At 29.2% G+C, this 18,229-nt stretch overlaps 1 protein-coding gene across 3 annotated transcripts in view; it reads left to right on the plus strand.

The window, feature by feature from the left end:
* Lgr3 (Leucine-rich repeat-containing G protein-coupled receptor 3) overlaps positions 1–18,229 on the plus strand; it is a 145,605-nt gene that overhangs the window by 52,193 nt on the left and 75,183 nt on the right. For all 3 annotated transcript variants that reach the window (XM_075290516.1, XM_075290517.1, XM_075290518.1), the window contains exon 3: positions 10,967–11,344. In XM_075290516.1, the coding sequence (XP_075146631.1) occupies positions 10,967–11,344 (378 nt within the window). The remainder of the gene's footprint in view (positions 1–10,966; positions 11,345–18,229) is intronic.

Here is an 18,229-nt window from a genome sequence, read left to right on the forward strand (position 1 = left end):
AAACCAGGATATAAATAGAAAAGAAGATTTTAGAAACATTGTTTAGGCAACAAAAAAAAAAAAAACGAAAATCTGACAGGCCAACTATACATTCTGACTTTTATGTGCGCAGTGCCAATGCTAACGCTTACATTAAATTGCTTACACTAGGTCACAAATAACAAAATTTTCTCTGTTATTTGTTTCTAGCATACTTTTTCCCATTGATTTTGACCTACTAAAAACGAAAATGAGTTTTAAAAAATTTTCTGTCGATTGGTTTTCGAGATACAAATTTTTGAACTTTTTTTTTTTTTTTAATTTTTGGAGGTACACTTAAAATTTTGAGCATATCTTTCGTCTTATTTGACCTATTTGATCATAGTGCTACTCAAATTAAAGAAAATTGAGCCGTCTACAACTCATTGTCAGAAAATTTTCAAATCGGGTAAGTAGCTTGGATGTTGGCGGCTTAAAAAAGTAAAAAAACGGCGTTTTTTTTGTAAAAATGTGGTAGAAAAAAACATATAAAAATTCATATAAAATAAAAAAACACGATGCTAACAGCAATTTTGGTTTTTTGCGTATAGCTGAAATGAGTAGAAACAAAGATATAACTGTACATTTTATTGCCATGTGGAAAACAGCGTTGATGCGTTGGTTTGGTCATTTCGGTCTTTTACCAAAAAAATTATAAGTCCGCTATTTGTTGTAAGATTTTGTTAAGTAAGGGCTTATTTTCTTTGTAAATTTCAGCTATACGTAAAAAACCAAAATTGCTGTTAGCATCGTGTTTTATATTTTATATGAATTTTTATATGGTTTTTTCTGCCACATTTTTACTAAAAAACGCCGTTTTTTAACCTTTTTAAGCCGCCAACATCCAAACTACATACCCGATTTGAAAATTTTCTGAGAATGAGTTGTATACGGCTCAATTTTCTTTAATTTGAGTAGTAGTAGGATCAAATAGGTCAAAGAAGACGAAAGATATGCTCAAAATTGTAAGTGTACCTCCAAAAATTAAACAAAAGAAAAAGTTCAAAAATTTGTATCTCGAAAACCAATCGACAGAAAATTTTTATACCCTTCACCACTACTGTGGTACAGGGTATAATAAGTTTGTGCATTTGTATGTAACGCCAAGAAGGAAAAGTCTGAGACCAATCGTTTAGTATACCGATCGTCTTAGAATTAAATTCTGAGTCGATTTAGCGATGTCCGTCTGTCTGTCTGTCTGTCTGTCTGTCTGTCCGTCTGTCTGTCTGTTGATGTATTTTTGTGTGCAAAGTACAGCTCGCAGTTTTAGTCCGATTGTCCTAAAATTTGGTATAGGGTCCTGTTTCGGCTCAAAGACGATCCCTATTGATTTTGGAAAAAATCGGTTCAGATTTAGATATAGCTGCCATATATATTTTTCACCGATCTGGTCATAATTGGCATGTATATCAACCGATCTTCCTCAAATTCCGTACATCCGAATATTTTATGAGTCTCGAAAAACTTGCAAAATATCATCCAAATCGGTTCAGATTTAGATATAGCTTCCATATATAGCTTTCGCCCGATTTACACTCCAATGACCACAGAGGCCAATTTTTTGCTCCGATTTAGTTGAAATTTTGGACAGGGAGTAGAATTAGCATTGTAGCTATGTGTGCCAAATTTGGTTGAAATCGGTTCAGATTTAGATATAGCTCCCATATATAGCTTTCGCCCGATCTACACTCATATGACCACAGAGGCTAATTTTTTGCTCCGACTTAGTTGAAATTTTGCACAGGGAGTAGAATTAGCATTGTTGCTATGCGTGCCAAATTAGGTTGAAATCGGTTTAGATTTAGATATAGCTCCCATATATAGCTTTCGCCCGATCTACACTCATATGACCACAGAGGCTAATTTTTTGCTCCGATTTAGTTAAAATTTTGCACAGGGAGTAGAATTAGCATTGTTGCTATGCGTGCCAAATTAGGTTGAAATCGGTTTAGATTTAGATATAGCTCCCATATATATGTTTTTCTGATTTCGACAAAAATGGTCAAAATACCTACATTTTCCTTGTTAAATCGCCACTGCTTAGTCTAAAAGTTGTAAAAATTACTCTAATTTTCCTAAACTTCTAATACATATATATCGAGCGATAAATCATAAATAAACTTTTGCGAAGTTTCCTTAAAATTGCTTCAGATTTAAATGTTTCCCATATTTTTTACTAAAGGGTGATACGGTCAGAATTTGGTCAAGGGAAAACGCGTGTAAATCGGTGAAATCGTTTATTTAGAAAAATCAAATTAAATTTCTTTTTCAAGTTCAATTAGTATAAAATTCAGGAAAAATATTCAGTTAGGCTTTCGCTGTTCTAAATCCGAATTGCCGGGCCTCACGCTTGACACCTGCCATCAGATTTTGTACAGCCACCTTGTCCACCTTCTTCGCCGCAGAAAGCCAGTTTGCCTTGAACTGCTGCTCGTCCTTAGCAGTTTTTTTTGTCTTCTTTAGGTTCCGCTTGACAATAGCCCAGTATTTCTCAATTGGGCGGAGCTCTGGCGTGTTGGGAGGGTTCTTGTCCTTGGGAACCACTTGCACGTTGTTGGCGGCGTACCACTCCATGGCCGCTAACAACCATGCCAAAATTGGTCCATATCAGTCTATAGTTATATATAGCCGACCCCCAATCACACAAAAAATGGTCCATATCGGTTCATAATCATGGTTGCCACCATTAGCGTAGCTAGACAATTTTCCTAGGGGGGGCTATAGCCCCCCTATTAGCTAAAACTTTATAGACTGAACTTATAGGTTCAACTAATGTTTTATTTCATAAAATTGAATAAAGAAATAGACATCAAAATAACTCGAAAATCAATTTATAATAAAGTAACTAAAAGTACCCTACGGGAAATTGGTGCAAATTGCCACTGACGGACCTATCACAGAATTGGTACCTGTGCTCCAGTTAGTTGCAATTTTCACATTTAGTGAAATAAAATTATCAGATTAGGAGCCCAAATTGAAAGAGATTTCTAAGAGTTTGTCCGAGACTGGTTCCTGAGGACCTGTTAATGGGTTGCTCCTGCCAAATTGTCCCAGGACGTGTCCTTTGGGATGAGTCCAAGACGCGCCCTAAAATGTAAGTTTACTCCGTCAATGACAAACCCATGTTAAAGTGGACGGTCCCTTCCATACGTTTTGATCAGAACTGGGACTGGTCCATACACACCAGGGACTAGTCCTGTACCAGTTCTGTAGTTGATCCAGCAAAAATTGGGAGTTGTTCTAAAGGCACAACTTTAAAAGCACTTCCAAAAATGTCTTCACAAAGAAGTTAACTATTTTAACTACACAGGAATTTTTTTTACTTCATTTTGTTATTTTAATGCGTAATTTTTTGTTTTTTTTTTTTCAAATAGTTAAAAAAAAAGAGTAAGAATAAATAAAATGGTACAAATTATTCAAATTTTGCCACAAAAATGTAAAACCCATTATAGAAAAATCGATAATATTTGAAAAAACGTTTCAAACAAGCGTTAGAATGCATTAAAAATCATAAAAGAGTATCAAAATTATTTATTTGGGAAAATATCACAAAATTTTTAATTCACATTCAAAACACTGAATTCGGATCACACCTTAAGAAGTGATGCAGATTCATTGCAACGGTTGTTGAAACGGTGGACATTCGTTCTATGACAAGTTCATATTACATTCATCGCTTCTCCGCCAATTTTGTACCACTTCCACACCCAAAAAGAACATTTTCACTTCTTTTTTGGCGACGCTTTTTTGCAGCATTATTAAGATATGAATTTATGAAAGAATAGTTTTAATGTCAATTACTATTTTTTATTCAACTAAATCATAAGTTCAACCACAGCTTTATTTCATAAATATCAGACTTCTACCACAACCCAAGTAATTCGATTGTGCATGAATGTCTTTAGTGGAACTTTGTGCGTTGTACGAGTATATACTTGTTTAATTTTTATAAAAATGTAAAATCGTAAATACGTTTTCAAATTCTGGGGGGGGCTAAAATTTTTCTGGGGGGTCTAAGCCCCCTCCCCAGAGGCCTTCCTACGCTTATGGTTGCCACTCGAGCCAAAAATAATCTACCAAAATTTTATTTCTATAGAAAATGTTGTCAAAATTTTATTTCTATAGAAAATGTTGTCAAAATTTTATTTCTATGGAAAATTGTCTCAAAATTTTATTTCTATAGAAATTTTTTTCAAATTTTTATTTCTAACGAAAATTTTCTCAAAATTTTATTTCCATAGAAAATTTTGTCAAAATTTTATTTCATTATTGTTGTTTCTGATCTCAGCTTAAAACCATGTATTGACTAAACTACATGTGTAGCTTAACCAACAGAGGAAAAGTATGCTTGTCAAATTTATTTGGGCAAAGCCCTATAGACTGCAAGATGGTTGGATGTACAGCTGTTTCGGAATTACCACATTCCTCATCAGCATCCTCTACTTGCAGCAAAACTATCAACCTATTATCAGCATAAATTCGGGTATTTCACTCAACCCAAAGTGAACTACACTTGAACCTTACGAAAAAAGGTTTGATAGTCGGCTACTACCTACACAAATTTGCAGCTGTACATCCAACCATCTTGCAGTCTATAGGGCTTTGCCCAAAATAAATTTGGCAAGCATACTTTTCCTCTGTTGGTTAAGCTACACTTGTTGTTTAGTCAATGCATGATTTTAAGCTGAGATCAAAAACAACAATAATCATTGAAGAGAAACCAACAATAACAAAAAAAAATATTTCTATAGAAAATTTTGACAAAATTTTATTTCTATAGAAAATGTTGTCAAAATTTTATTTCTATGGACACTTTTCTTTAAATTTTATTTCTATAGAAAATGTTGTCAAAATTTTATTTCTATAGTAAATTTCGTCAAAATTTTAGTTCTATAGAAGATTTTGTCAAAATTTTATTTCTATAGAAAATTTTGACAAAATTTTATTTCTATAGAAAATTTTGTCAAAATGTTATTACTATAGAAAATTTTGTCAAAATGTTATTACTACAGAAAATGTTTGTTAAAATTTTATTTCTATAAAAAAATTTTATCAAAATTTCATTTCTATAGAAAATTCTGTCAAAATTTTACTTCTATAGATAATTTTGTCAAAATTCTATATCTATAGAAAATGTTGTCAAAATTTTATTTCTATAGAAAGTGTTGTCAAAATTTTATTTCTATAGAAAATTTTGTCAAGATTTTATTTCTATAAAAAATTTTGTCAAAATTTTATTTCTATAGAAAATGTTGTCAAAATGTTATTTCTATATAAAATTTTGTTAAGATATTATTTCTATAGAAATTTTTGTCAAAATTTTATTTCTATAGAAAATGTTGTCAAAATTTTATTTCTATAGAAAATGTTGTCAAAATTTTATTTCTATAGAAAATATTGTCAAAATTTTAATTCTATAGAAAATTTGTCAAAATTTTATTTCTATAGAAGGTTTTGTCAAAATTTTATTTCTATAGAAAATTTTGACAAAATTTTATTTCTATAGAAAATTTTGACAAAATTTTATTTCTATAGAAAATTTTGTCAAAATGTTATTACTATAGAAAATTTTTGTTAAAATGTTATTACTACAGAAAATTTTTGTTAAAATGTTATTACTACAGAAAATTTTTGTTACAATTTTATTTCTATAAAAAATGTTTATCAAAATTTCATTTCTATAGAAAATTCTGTCAAAATTTTACTTCTATAGATAATTTTGTCAAAATTCTATATCTATAGAAAATGTTGTCAAAATTTTATTTCTATAGAAAATGTTGTCAAAATTTTATTTCTATAGAAAATTTTGTCAAGATTTTATTTCTATAAAAAATGTTGTCAAAATTTTATTTCTATAGAAAATGTTGTCAAAATGTTATTTCTATATAAAATTTTGTTAAGATATTATTTCTATAGAAAATTTTGAGAAAATTATCTATAGAAATAAAATGATAAATGAAATTCTGTAAAAATGATGATAAAATTCTATAGAAAATTTTGTTAGAATATTATTTCTATAGAAATTTTTGTCAAAATTTTATTTCTATAGAAAATTTTGTCAAAATTTTATTTCTATAGAAAATGTTGTCAAAATTTTATTTCTATAGAAAATATTGTCAAAATTTTAATTCTATAGAAAATTTGTCAAAATTTTATTTCTATAGAAAATGTCAAAATGTTATTTCTATAGAAAATATTTTCAAAATGAATTATATACGTATTTAATCGGTTTTTTTTAGTTTAATATAGCCCGCGTATGGGCTAACTTACAATTTAGGAAGTTTTAAGATACCTTGCCATCGACAAGTGTTACCACAACCCAAGTAATTCGATTGTGGATGACAGTCTTTAGTAGAAGTTTGTACGCAATCCATGGTGGAGGGTACATAATCCTGGCCGAACTTACGGCCGTATATACTTGTTCCAATTAAAATCATGATTAAAATTCCAAAGTCAAAGTGTTACGTTTTCAATTCAAAAAATAATTAATTCAATTAGTTTCTTTTAATTTAAGTTAAATGCTTTGCCACTATAACCTATGGGTATGGATAAAACTAATGACCTAGTTACATATTTGTTTTTGTTTTAATTACTTTATTTATAAAATTCCTGTTCACAATAATTTAAATTTATTTACAAAAATTTTAAAATGAAATTAAACAAAGTAACTTCAATTACAAGACATTTCTCTTTACTCAAACTCATTAAATAAAACGAAAATATATACAGTCCAAGTACTAAAATACATTATTTGCCACTGAAACATCTCACCATCTGAGTGGAATACATAATTTCAAATAAATTTTCGTGTTATTTTTCTAACACCAAAGTTAACATTTCTAAAGGGCAATTGTTAATAATAATCAACGCCATGAACAAATTCTAATGACCATAAATTGTCATTTAATAGCCAAAACGAAAAGGCAATGCCAACATCTGATTGTATCTAAATAATTGATGTCCTTTGTAGTTAAGAGCAAATGAAAATGTGCCACTTGTTTAACTGGAGTAGTACAAAGCTCTAGTGATACCCAACAGACTGTCCATGTCCATGATTCCAAAAAAAAAAAAAAAAAACAGAATATCGCCTATATTAAGGTCCATGGTACTAATATTCCAGAGATGGTATATAAGAGTTTTTTTTTCATGTTGGAATGGATGGGTGATCTGTATTAGGTACAATAAAATATTAATAACATAATCGTAAAAATTAAGATTAGTTTAAATGTACTCTTGTCGATTCTTTACTATGCTTATTAAACAATAGACAATAAATGGTGAAATTATAATGAAGGCCAAGGAGAATTACGATATTTTAGGGCGTAAATTGTATTTGTTGATAGTGTTGCCAAGGGATTTTGGTAAAACAAAAATTATTAAATGTGGTACAAAAATATTTCTACATAAAAACATTGATTTGATGGGTCATCCGCGAAAAATCAAATAAGAGGTTAAAGTGAAAAAAGTAAGAAGTCAACACCTGAGGACGCTTTCGGAAAGCATGTCTTGGAGATCCCTAAATCGGAGTGGCAAAATTTTTTCGACAATTGGTACAAACGCACAGATCTCCATGGGAAATATTTTGAAAAATAATAAAGCGATTTTCGAAGATTAATATCGGTTTTTGTTCTGTAATCCCGGAAAAATAAAAGGCAACATTCTGGCATTTGATATTAAATAAAAACAAATCGATGGATATACATATTCCATTTAATTTCAAATTACATGCCAGGAATATCGTCCACACATATTTGGAGATTAAACATGTAAGGAAAGTCTAAAGTGGGGTTGGGTCGACTATAATACATCATTTTTTTAGATCTACCGAAGCCACCGTGGTGCAATGGTTAGCATGCCCGCCTTGCATACACAAGGTCGTGGGTTCGATTCCTGCTTCGACCGAACACCAAAAAGTTTTTCAGCGGTGGATTATCCCACCTCAGTAATGCTGGTGACATTTCTGAGGGCTTCAAAGCTTCTCTAAGTGGTTTCACTGCAATGTGGAATGCCGTTCGGACTCAGCTATAAAAAGGAGGTACCTTGTCATTGAGCTTAACATGGAATCGGGCAGCACTCAGTGATAAGAGAGAAGTTCACCAATGTGGATTACAATGGGCTGCCACCTAACCTAGATCTACCGGAATATTCGGAATCGCAAGAATTTAGTTTTTTTTTTTTTATAAAAAAATGAGATACTATCGGACTTATATACAATTTGTATTTGAACTTATTATCAAAGAGAACTAGGTTGACAAATTGAAATTTTTATGTTTTAGGACTAAGAAAATATCGCCAAACAAAAATTTCAATACCATCTTATTTTCGATACCATCTCAAATCCTTCAAATTTGTTGGGTACTAAATATAAATAACTAGCGTAACCTTGCCCGCTTCGCTGCGCCCCCCGAAGCATATTTTCGTTAACTTATTCAACCATATCCTTCGATCTGAAAACAAATACGAAAAGATTTGAACGCTTTTAAAGATTAGGGTTAGGTGAAGTCTGGCACAAAAACGGAAGTACGGATTAATCACTCATTGGTTTCCACACAAAAAAATGGGACTACTTGCTTTTTTGTTTATATACAGAAATAGGGCGATTATGCAGATATAAAACGGACCGGCTTAACAAACATCGGGTAGGGGGTGTTCCCTTTCAACCAAGTTTTTGTTTTTAATTGTTCTGTATTCAAATCGTTGGACAATCTTCTACATTTCCTGTGAATTTCAAGCGTGGTTTTTCAAGGGGAGGTATACTGTCAACTTCATGTAAATTTAAGGTTTTTACTTAAAAAAAAGTCTGGCAGAAGCCTGGGAAAAAATAAAAAAATTATGTACCGAGTTCCCATTCATCGACAATTCTCTACTTTATATTTTCAAAAAATCGGGCAAAAGGGAACCAACCTCCTTCGCTCATCCCCGACCAGATATCGTAAATTCACGTATCCTATATTCATTTCACAAACTACCCAACTTCACTATTCCCCTTCCCCAACCAGATATCGAAAAATCATGTACCCTGTATAAATTTAATCATATTCTCCCAATTTCAAGTAAATCGCAGAAGGTTAGATTTTGCTCTATTTTTTGTAAAGGGATGTCACTTTCTCTGCAAATTCCAAGAAAATCTGTAAATTTTCCTTCAAGTTTCATAGTGTGGGGCAAGGAGAAGGTTACCGTCCAAATACCCAAAAATCAAGTACACCATATTGATTTCATAACTTTAGTTTTTTTTCAGTTTTAGAGGAGGTCTCCCTCCCCGTCCCAATATCGAAAAATGATATAGCGTATATTGTGTAGACGTCCCAGAGAATCTCAAGCAAATTATAAGCCCAATTTTTCAACAGCAGGGCAAGGGGAGGCCCCTCTTTCCTTCCGAATATTACAAAATCAGATATCCATTATAATAATATAACCTACCACACATCCTCTATAAATTTCAAGTAATTCGGAAAAGTTTAATTGTTTCACGGTAAGTACTTGAGGAGAAATGAGGTCTCCTGTGTCCTTTTATTTTTCCCCGACCAAATATTAAAAAATCATATACCTCATATAAATTTCATAATCTCCCCCAAGTTCTCCGTAAAAAAAAAGTCGTATAAAGAGGTGGTCCACCTCCGCGACCAAATATCGAAAAATAACCTCCCTTGGAAATTTCACCCAAATCAGAGAACTTTGGCCCAATTTTGAAAAAGTCGGGCAAGGGGGATGTCCCCTCCCCTACCAGATATCAAAAAATGGGGTTACCTATTTTCACCACATGATTACCCTCTATGTTCTCCGAACATTTTTCATGTGAAAAAATAAAATTATTTTATAACAAAACAACTGCGATGAATTCAAATTATAAATTATTGTAATGTGTGCTGTATGTAAAAAAAGATTTCCGCTTTCTCCTTGAAACTTTTTTTGAATTTTCTTTGCTATAAACTTTTGTTTCAATTAAAAATTTGTTGTTAAATATTTTGTAATATTTGTAATTGAATATTTTTTAAAACTCAATTAAGATTTTAATTGGAATACATTTGGTGAATTTTTTTTCTGTGTATGGAAGCTATATCGAAATCTGAACCGATTTCAACCAAATTTTGTCACAATTTTATTCCTATAGGAAATTTTGTTCAAATTTTATTCCTATACAATTTTGTTCAAATTTTATTCCCATAGAAAATTTTGTTCAAATTTTATTTCTATTGCAAAATTTTGTCAACATTTTATTTCTATAGAAAATTTTGTCAAAATTTTATTTCTATAGACAATTTTGTCAAAATTTTATTTCTATAGACAATTTTGTCAAAATTTTATTCCTATAGAAAATTTTGTCAAAATTTTATTTCTATTGAAAATTTTGTCAAAATTTTATGTCTATAGAAAATTTGCATATATAGTTACAATATTAATTATATTTCACGTAAATCGGATTACTACTTTGACCTCTGTGATCATATGAGTGAAAATCGGGCGAAAGATATATATGGAAGCTATATCTAAATCTGAACCGATTTCAACCAAAATTGGCATGCATAGTAAGAATGTTAATTATACTCTGTGTGCTAAATTTCACGAAAATCAGAGTTAAAATTTACGAAATTTTCTTTAATAAGTAAAAACTAATATTTTTTTTAATTTGTCGAAAATTATTTACTAATTTTTGTGAAATCGGCGTGACTTCTGGGTTTCTAATTCAGTTTAGTTAAAATTTTCTAAAATTAATCTTTTTTTTCTAAAATTAACTAATTTTTTTCCTGGTGGTTATAATACCCTGTTCCATAGCGTGGCGCAGATTATAAAAATGGAACTCTATTATTGAGTATTGTCTTTTACCTTTTACCTGCATATATTTATTGTCATAGTAATGTTAAATTTGTGAACAAAGTTTTCCTAAAGATCTAAATGAACATCAGATTTTTTATTAAAACAAAAACTTCTAATTCTTATCTACTTACAGGCCCATGTCCCAGTGGCACATTTGCCTGTGACAATGGAACATTGTGTGTGCCCCAACGTCAGATATGTGACCATCGTCACGATTGTATCGATGGCAGTGATGAACATCCCGTTGAGTGTGGTCTACTCTATGGCAGTAAATTAATGACCGATAAAATTGTACGCAATGCGATTGAAAAACGGCGACGACAACAACAACAGCAACAACAAAAACATTTAGCCATCGAAGAAGATGTGGGTCATAATGTTACGGCAACAACGACAATGAGCATAGAGCCCACACAGGAGGATTTTAATTTAACACAAACTAAACACAGACACATGGTAAAATACCAGAACAATACCAATGGACGTCGTCGTAATATCACTGCTCTTTGTGGTAAATATAACGTAGTTTCTTCCATTCGCTTATATATGTCCCTTCTGTCACATCTTATCGTTTTGCTTTTTGCGAACAATTTTGGTTTGTTGGTAGTTTTTCTTATGTTTATTATCCGGTTTATTATTAATTTAATTGAAATTTATGTTTATGTGTGTATTTGAAGCGTTTCAAAAAAAAAAACGGAACAACAAACCAGGGGTTACAAACACCGTTGCCACTCGAGCCAAAAATAATCTATCAAAATCTATTAAATTAATAAAAAGTTACTAAACAAAAAATCTTATTAAAAAATTTTTCTATAGAAAATTTTGTCAAAATGTTATTTATACAGAAAATTTTATCAAAATTTTATTTCTGTAGAAAATTTTATCATAATTTTAATTCTATAGAAAATTTTGTCAAATTTTTAATTCTGTAGAAAATGTTGTCGAAATTTTATTTCTATATAAAATTTTATTTATATAGAAAATTTTATCAAAAATGTATTTCTTTAGAAAATTATGCTAAATTTTATTTCTCTAGAAGATTTTGTAGAAATTTTATTTCTAATGGAAAATTTTATTAAATTTTATTTGTCTAGAAAATGTTGTCAAAATTTTATTTCTATAGAAAATTTTGTCAAAATTTTATTTCTGTCGAAAACTTTGTGAAAATTTTATTTCCATAGAAAATGTTGTCAAAATTTTGCCCAAATAAATTTGACAAACATTCTTTTCCTCTTGTAGTTTAGTCAACGCAATGGTTTTAAGCTAAGATCAAAACAACAAATATAATTGAAGAACAAACCAACAATAAAAAACAAAACAAATTTTATTTCTATAGAAAATTTTGTCAAAATTTTATTTCTATAGAAAATGTTGCCAAAATCTTATTTCTAATGGAAAATTTTACTTCTAAAGAAAATTTTGTCAAAATTTTATTTCTCTAGGAAATTTTGTCAAAATTTTATTATTATATAAAATTTTGTCAAAATTTTATTTCTATAAAAAACTTTATCAAAATTTTATTTTTATTTCTATAGAAAATTTTATCGAAATTTTATTTGTATAGAAAATTTTATTTCTATCGAAAATTTGGCAAAATTTTATTTCTATAGAAAACTTTTGGCAAAATTTTATTTCTATAGAAACTTTTTGGCAATTTTTTTATTTCTATAGAAAATTTTGTCAAATTTTTATTTCTATAGAAAATTTTGTCAAAATTTTATTTCTATAGAAAATGTCAAATTTTTATTTCTATAGAAAATTTTGCCAAATATTATTTCTATAGAAAATTTTGTTAAAGATTTTTTTCTATAGAAAATTTTGTCAAAAATTTTTTTTTACAAAATTTTTTATAGAAAATTTCGGCAATTTTTTTTTTCTATAGAAAATTTTATGAAATTTAGTTTTCTATAGAAAGTGTTGTCAAAAATTGTTTTCTATAGAAAATTTTTTCAAAATTTTATTTTTATATAAAATTTTGTCAAAATTTTTTTTCAAATTTTTGTTTTGATCTCAGCTTTAAAACCATTGCGTTGACTAAACTACAAGAGTAGCTTAACCAACAGAGGAAAATAATGTTGGGCAAAGCCCTATAGACTGAGAGATGGTTGGATGGACGCACGTGATGAGGAATGTGGTAATTCCGGAACGGATCTTATTTCTAATGGAAAATTTTACTTCTAAAGAAAATTTTGTCAAAATTTTATTTCTATAGAAATTTTTTTTCAAAATTTTATTTTTATATAAAATTTTGTCAAAATTTTACTTTTATAGAAAATTTTGTCAAAATTTTATTTCTATAGAAAATTTTGTCAAAATTTTATTTCAAAAAAAAATTTATCAAAATTTTATTTCTATAGAAAATTTTATCGAAATTTTATTTGTATAGAAAATTTTATTTCTATAGAAAATTTGGCAAAATTTTATTTCTATAGAAAACTTTTGGCAAAATTTTATTTCTATAGAAAATTTTTGGCAAAATTTTTATTTCTATAGAAAATTTTGTCAAATTTTTATTTCTATAGAAAATTTTGTCAAAATTTTATTTCTGTGGAAAATTTTGTCAAAATCTTATTTCTATAGAAAATTTTGCCAAAATATTATTTCTATAGAAAATTTTGTTAAAGATTTTTTTCTATAGAAAATTTTGTCAAAGATTTTTTTTTACAAAATATTTTATAGAAAATTTCGGCAATTTTTTTTTTCTATAGAAAATTTTATGAAATTTTGTTTTCTATAGAAAGTTTTGTCAAAAATTGTTTTCTGTGGAAAATTTTGTCAAAATTTTATTTCTATAGAAAATTTTGTCAAAATTTTATTTCATATTTGTTGTTTTGATCTCAGCTTTAAAACCATTGCGTTGACTAAACTACAAGAGTAGCTTAACCAACAGAGGAAAATAATGTTTGTCAAATTTATTTAGGCAAAGCCCTATAGACTGCAAGATGGTTGGATGGACGCACGTCATGAGGAATGTGGTAATTCCGGAACGGAATTGAAGTACAAACCAACAATAAAAAAAACAAAATTGTATTTCTATAGAAAATGTTGTCAAAATTTTATTTCTATGGAAAATATTGTCAACATTTCAGTTCTATAGAAAATTTTATCAAAATTTTATTTCTGTAGAAAATTTTGTCAAAATTTTATTTCTATAGAAAATTTTGTCAAAATTTTATTTCTATAGAAAATTTTATCAAAATTTTATTTTTATAGAAAATTTTGTCAACATTTTATTTCTATAGAAAATTTTATCAAAATTTTATTTCTATAGAAAATTTTATCAAAATTTTATTTCTGTAGAAAATTTTGTCAAAATTTTATTTCTATAAAAAATTTTGTCAAAATTTTATTTCTATAGAAAATTTTATCAAAATTTTATTTTTATAGAAAATTTTGTCAACATTTTATTTCTATAGAAAATTTTATTAAAATTTTATTTCTATAGAAAATTTTGTCAAATTTTTATTTCTATAGAAAATTTTGTCAAAATTTTATTTCTATAGAAAATTTTATCGACATTTTATTTCTATAGAAAATTTTGTCAAAGTGTTATTTCTATCGAAAATTTTGTCAAAATATTATTTCTATTTAAAATTTTGTTAAAATTTTATTTCCATAGGAAATTTTGTCAAAATTTTATTTCTGTAGAAAATATTGTCAAAATTTTGTTTCTATAGAAAATTTTATCAAAATTTTATTTCCATAGAAAATGTTGCCAAAATTTTATTTTCATAGAAAATTTTCCCAATACTTTAGTTCTATAGAAATTGTTGTCAACATTTTATTTCTATAGAAAATTTTGTCAATATTTTATTTCAATAGAAATTTTTGTCAAAATTTTATTTCTATAGAAAATTTTGTCAAAATTTTATATGTATAAAAAATTTTGTCAAAATTAATTTCTATAGAAAATTTTGTCAAAATTTTATTTCTGTAGAAAATTTTGTCAACATTTTATTTCTATAGAAAATTTTTGTCAAATATTTATTTCTATTAAGAGTACCCCATGGAAATTAATATTTTGCAAAATTTGCCAAAACATTGAGAATTCTACCATTCTACCTAAGAGTAAAAAAATCTACCATTTTTGGTAGAATTCTACCAACTGTGGCAACCGTGGTTACAAATTCACATGTACTCTGCTATACTGGTACATGGTACAATGTTGCGTATGTATGATATTGACCTAAAAGACAACGTTAAGAACACGTCACCATGTACCAAAAAAAATTTTTTAAATTGTCTTGAATTACATACATACACAGCCACATATAAAGATTCCGATAAACTAAAACAATAATTTCAAATGCCTAATGATGTAAAAAGTTGGCGTAATATTCTTGAATATATTGAAATGGACTCATAAATATTTTCCCAAAAATTATACTTTTATTATTAGTTGGTTTAACTTTAAAATAAAATAAGCATGCAACAGTCAGAAAAATTTAGTTATGTAGTGAGATATTTCTCAAATATTGTTGTTTTGTGGGCGCCAGCCTTTGTTTCCTATTTACCTTTCAAAATGAAAACACAGCAGAATTATCGTTGTTAAATTCAAAAATTACAGCAATCCTTTATTGGCGGAAATAACTTAAGCTGTTTTGAAAATTAAAAGAGAATGAAATTCATTTAAGTTGTAAACAAAACAAAACTGTTTCAATAGACTGCTGGCACAAGTAAACAACAAAACAGACAAGCAACGACGACAGTCGTCGCCTCGAATACCTGCATTGTAATGTTGTTTACAAGTTACAGCGACACAACAACATAACAGTAGACTCGGTGTGAAAAACAACCTCGAGTCATACATGTTAGTTGTTAGTGTCCTTCCATAGTCATAACAATCAAAACAACAAGAAACGATGCAAATAGAAGCGATCACGAATTCTTCTTTGTTATGTTGCATTAGAAACCTTACCACTGACCTGTTTTGAAAATTAAAAGAGAATGAACAAACTGATGTGATGTGCTCCTTTTATACCTTTGAGAAAAGAGCTTTCGATCAGTGACATGAACATTGAACAACTAAACACAAGCAAAAGCCTTCACATCTGATTTGTTCATTCTATGTGTTGTCAACATAAGAAAAGTTCAATACAAGAAAGGATAATGTTTAAGATACATTACGTTACGTTAAAAGATTCAAATTCAAAAGATACTTTTAGTTAAAAAGTAAAAGATACTTTAAGTTCAATGTGCAAATACAAAATATAGAAGTAGATACTCTTGAAAGATATGGTATATGCAAAATATATCTGCTACAGTTATAAATAAATCTACACTAAAAAAAGTGAACCCTCTAAATTAACTAAAAAACGGGGAAAATGTACACAAATGAAGCATAAAGATTTACTAAATTTGTACTTCTCACCAAATAAAATTGCAAATTTTACTACAAATGCAACCATTCTTTAACTTCGTATGACACTAAAGACATTCTTGTAATTTTGAACTCCAATTTTTTCCTTCAACTACAAAATTTTCTTTAACAAGTGAGAAAAAATTAATTATGTCTAATAAATTCTCTTGAATTTATCGAAAAATATTTACTTATTTTTGTGATATCGGCGTGATCTAATCTAAATTTTCTTAAATTAACCAAAAGTTTTTTTGTAGTGGGTTCACTGTTTTTATACCCTGCTCCACACTGGGAATAGGGTATTATAAGTTAGTGCATATGTTTGCAACACCCAGAAGGAGACGAGATAGACACATGGTGTCTTTGGCAAAAATGCTCAGGGTGGGCTCTTGAGTCGATATAGTGATGTCCGTCTGTCCGTTTGTCCGTGAACACATTTTTGTAATCAAAGTATAGGTCGTAGTTTCAGTCCAATCGACTTCAAATTTGGCACAAGTGTGTGTTTTGGCTCAGAAAAGATCCCTATTGATTTTGGAAGAAATCGGTTCAGATTTAGATATAGCTCCCATATATATATTTCGCCCGATATGGACTTATATGGCCCCAGAAGCCAGAGTTTTACCCTAATTTGCTTTAAATTTTGCACAAGAAGAACAATTAGTACTATAGTCAAGTGTGCCAAATTTTATTGAAATCGGTTCAGATTTAGATATAGCTCCCATATATATCTTTCGCCCGATATGGACTAATACGGTCCCAGAAAGCAGATTTTTACCCCAATTTGGTTGAAATTTTGCACAGGGAGTCGAATTAGCATTGTAGCTATGCGTGTCAAATTTTGTTGAAATCGGTTCAGATTTAGATATAGCTCCCATATATAGCTTTCGCCCGATTTACACTCATATGACCACAGAGACCAATTTTTTGGCCTGATTTAGTTGAAATTTTGCACAGGGAGTAGAATTAGTATTGTAGCTATGCGTGCCAAATTTGCTTGAAATCGGTTCAGATTTAGATATAGCTCCAATATATAGCTTTCGGCCGATTTACACTCATATGACCACAGAGGCCAATTTTTTGCTCCGATTTAGTTGAAATTTTGCACAGGGAGTAGAATTAGCATTGTAGCTATGCGTGCCAAATTTGGTTGAAATCGGTTCAGATTTACATATATCTTCCATACATAGCTTTCGGCCGATTTACACTCATATGACCACAGAGGCCAATTATTAACTCCGATTTAGTTGAAATTTTGAACTGGGAGTATAATTAGCATTGTTGCTATGTGTGCCAAATTTGGTTGAAATCGGTTCAGATTTAGATATATCTCCCATATATAGCTTTCGCCCGATTTACACTCATATGACCACAGAGGTCAATTTTTAACTCCGATTTAGTTGAAATTTTGCACAGAGAGTAGAATTAGCATTGTTGCTATGCGTGCTAAATTTGGTTGAAATCGGTTCAGATTTAGATATAGCTCCCATATATATGTTTTTCTGATTTCGACAAAAATGCTCAAAATACCAACAATTTCCTTGTAAAATCGCCACTGCTTAGTCGAAAATTTGTAAAAATGACTCTAATTTTCCTAAACTTCTAATACATATATATCGAGCGATAAATCATAAATAAAGTTTTGCGAAGTTTCCTTAAAATTCCTTTAGATTTAAATGTTTCCCATATTTTTTTACTAACATTGTGTTCCACCCTAGAGCATTAGCCGACTTAAATTTTGAGTCTATAGATTTTGTAGAAGTCTATCAAATTCTGTCCACATTGAGTGATATTTAAATGTATGTATTTGGGACAAACCTTTATATATAGCCCCCAACACATTTAACGGATGTGATATCGTATCGAACATTTAGATCTACAAAGTGGCGCAGGGTATAATATAGTCGGCCCCGCCCGATTTTAGACTTTCCTTACTTGTTTTTTACTAACATTGTGTTCCACCCTAGAGCATTAGCCGACTTAAATCATGAGTCTATAGATTTTGTAGAAGTCTATCAAATTCTGTCCAGATCGAGTGAT

This window comes from Haematobia irritans, chromosome 1, assembly GCF_050003625.1.
Source record: "Haematobia irritans isolate KBUSLIRL chromosome 1, ASM5000362v1, whole genome shotgun sequence".
In the NCBI taxonomy this organism is placed as follows: Eukaryota; Metazoa; Arthropoda; class Insecta; order Diptera; family Muscidae; genus Haematobia; species Haematobia irritans.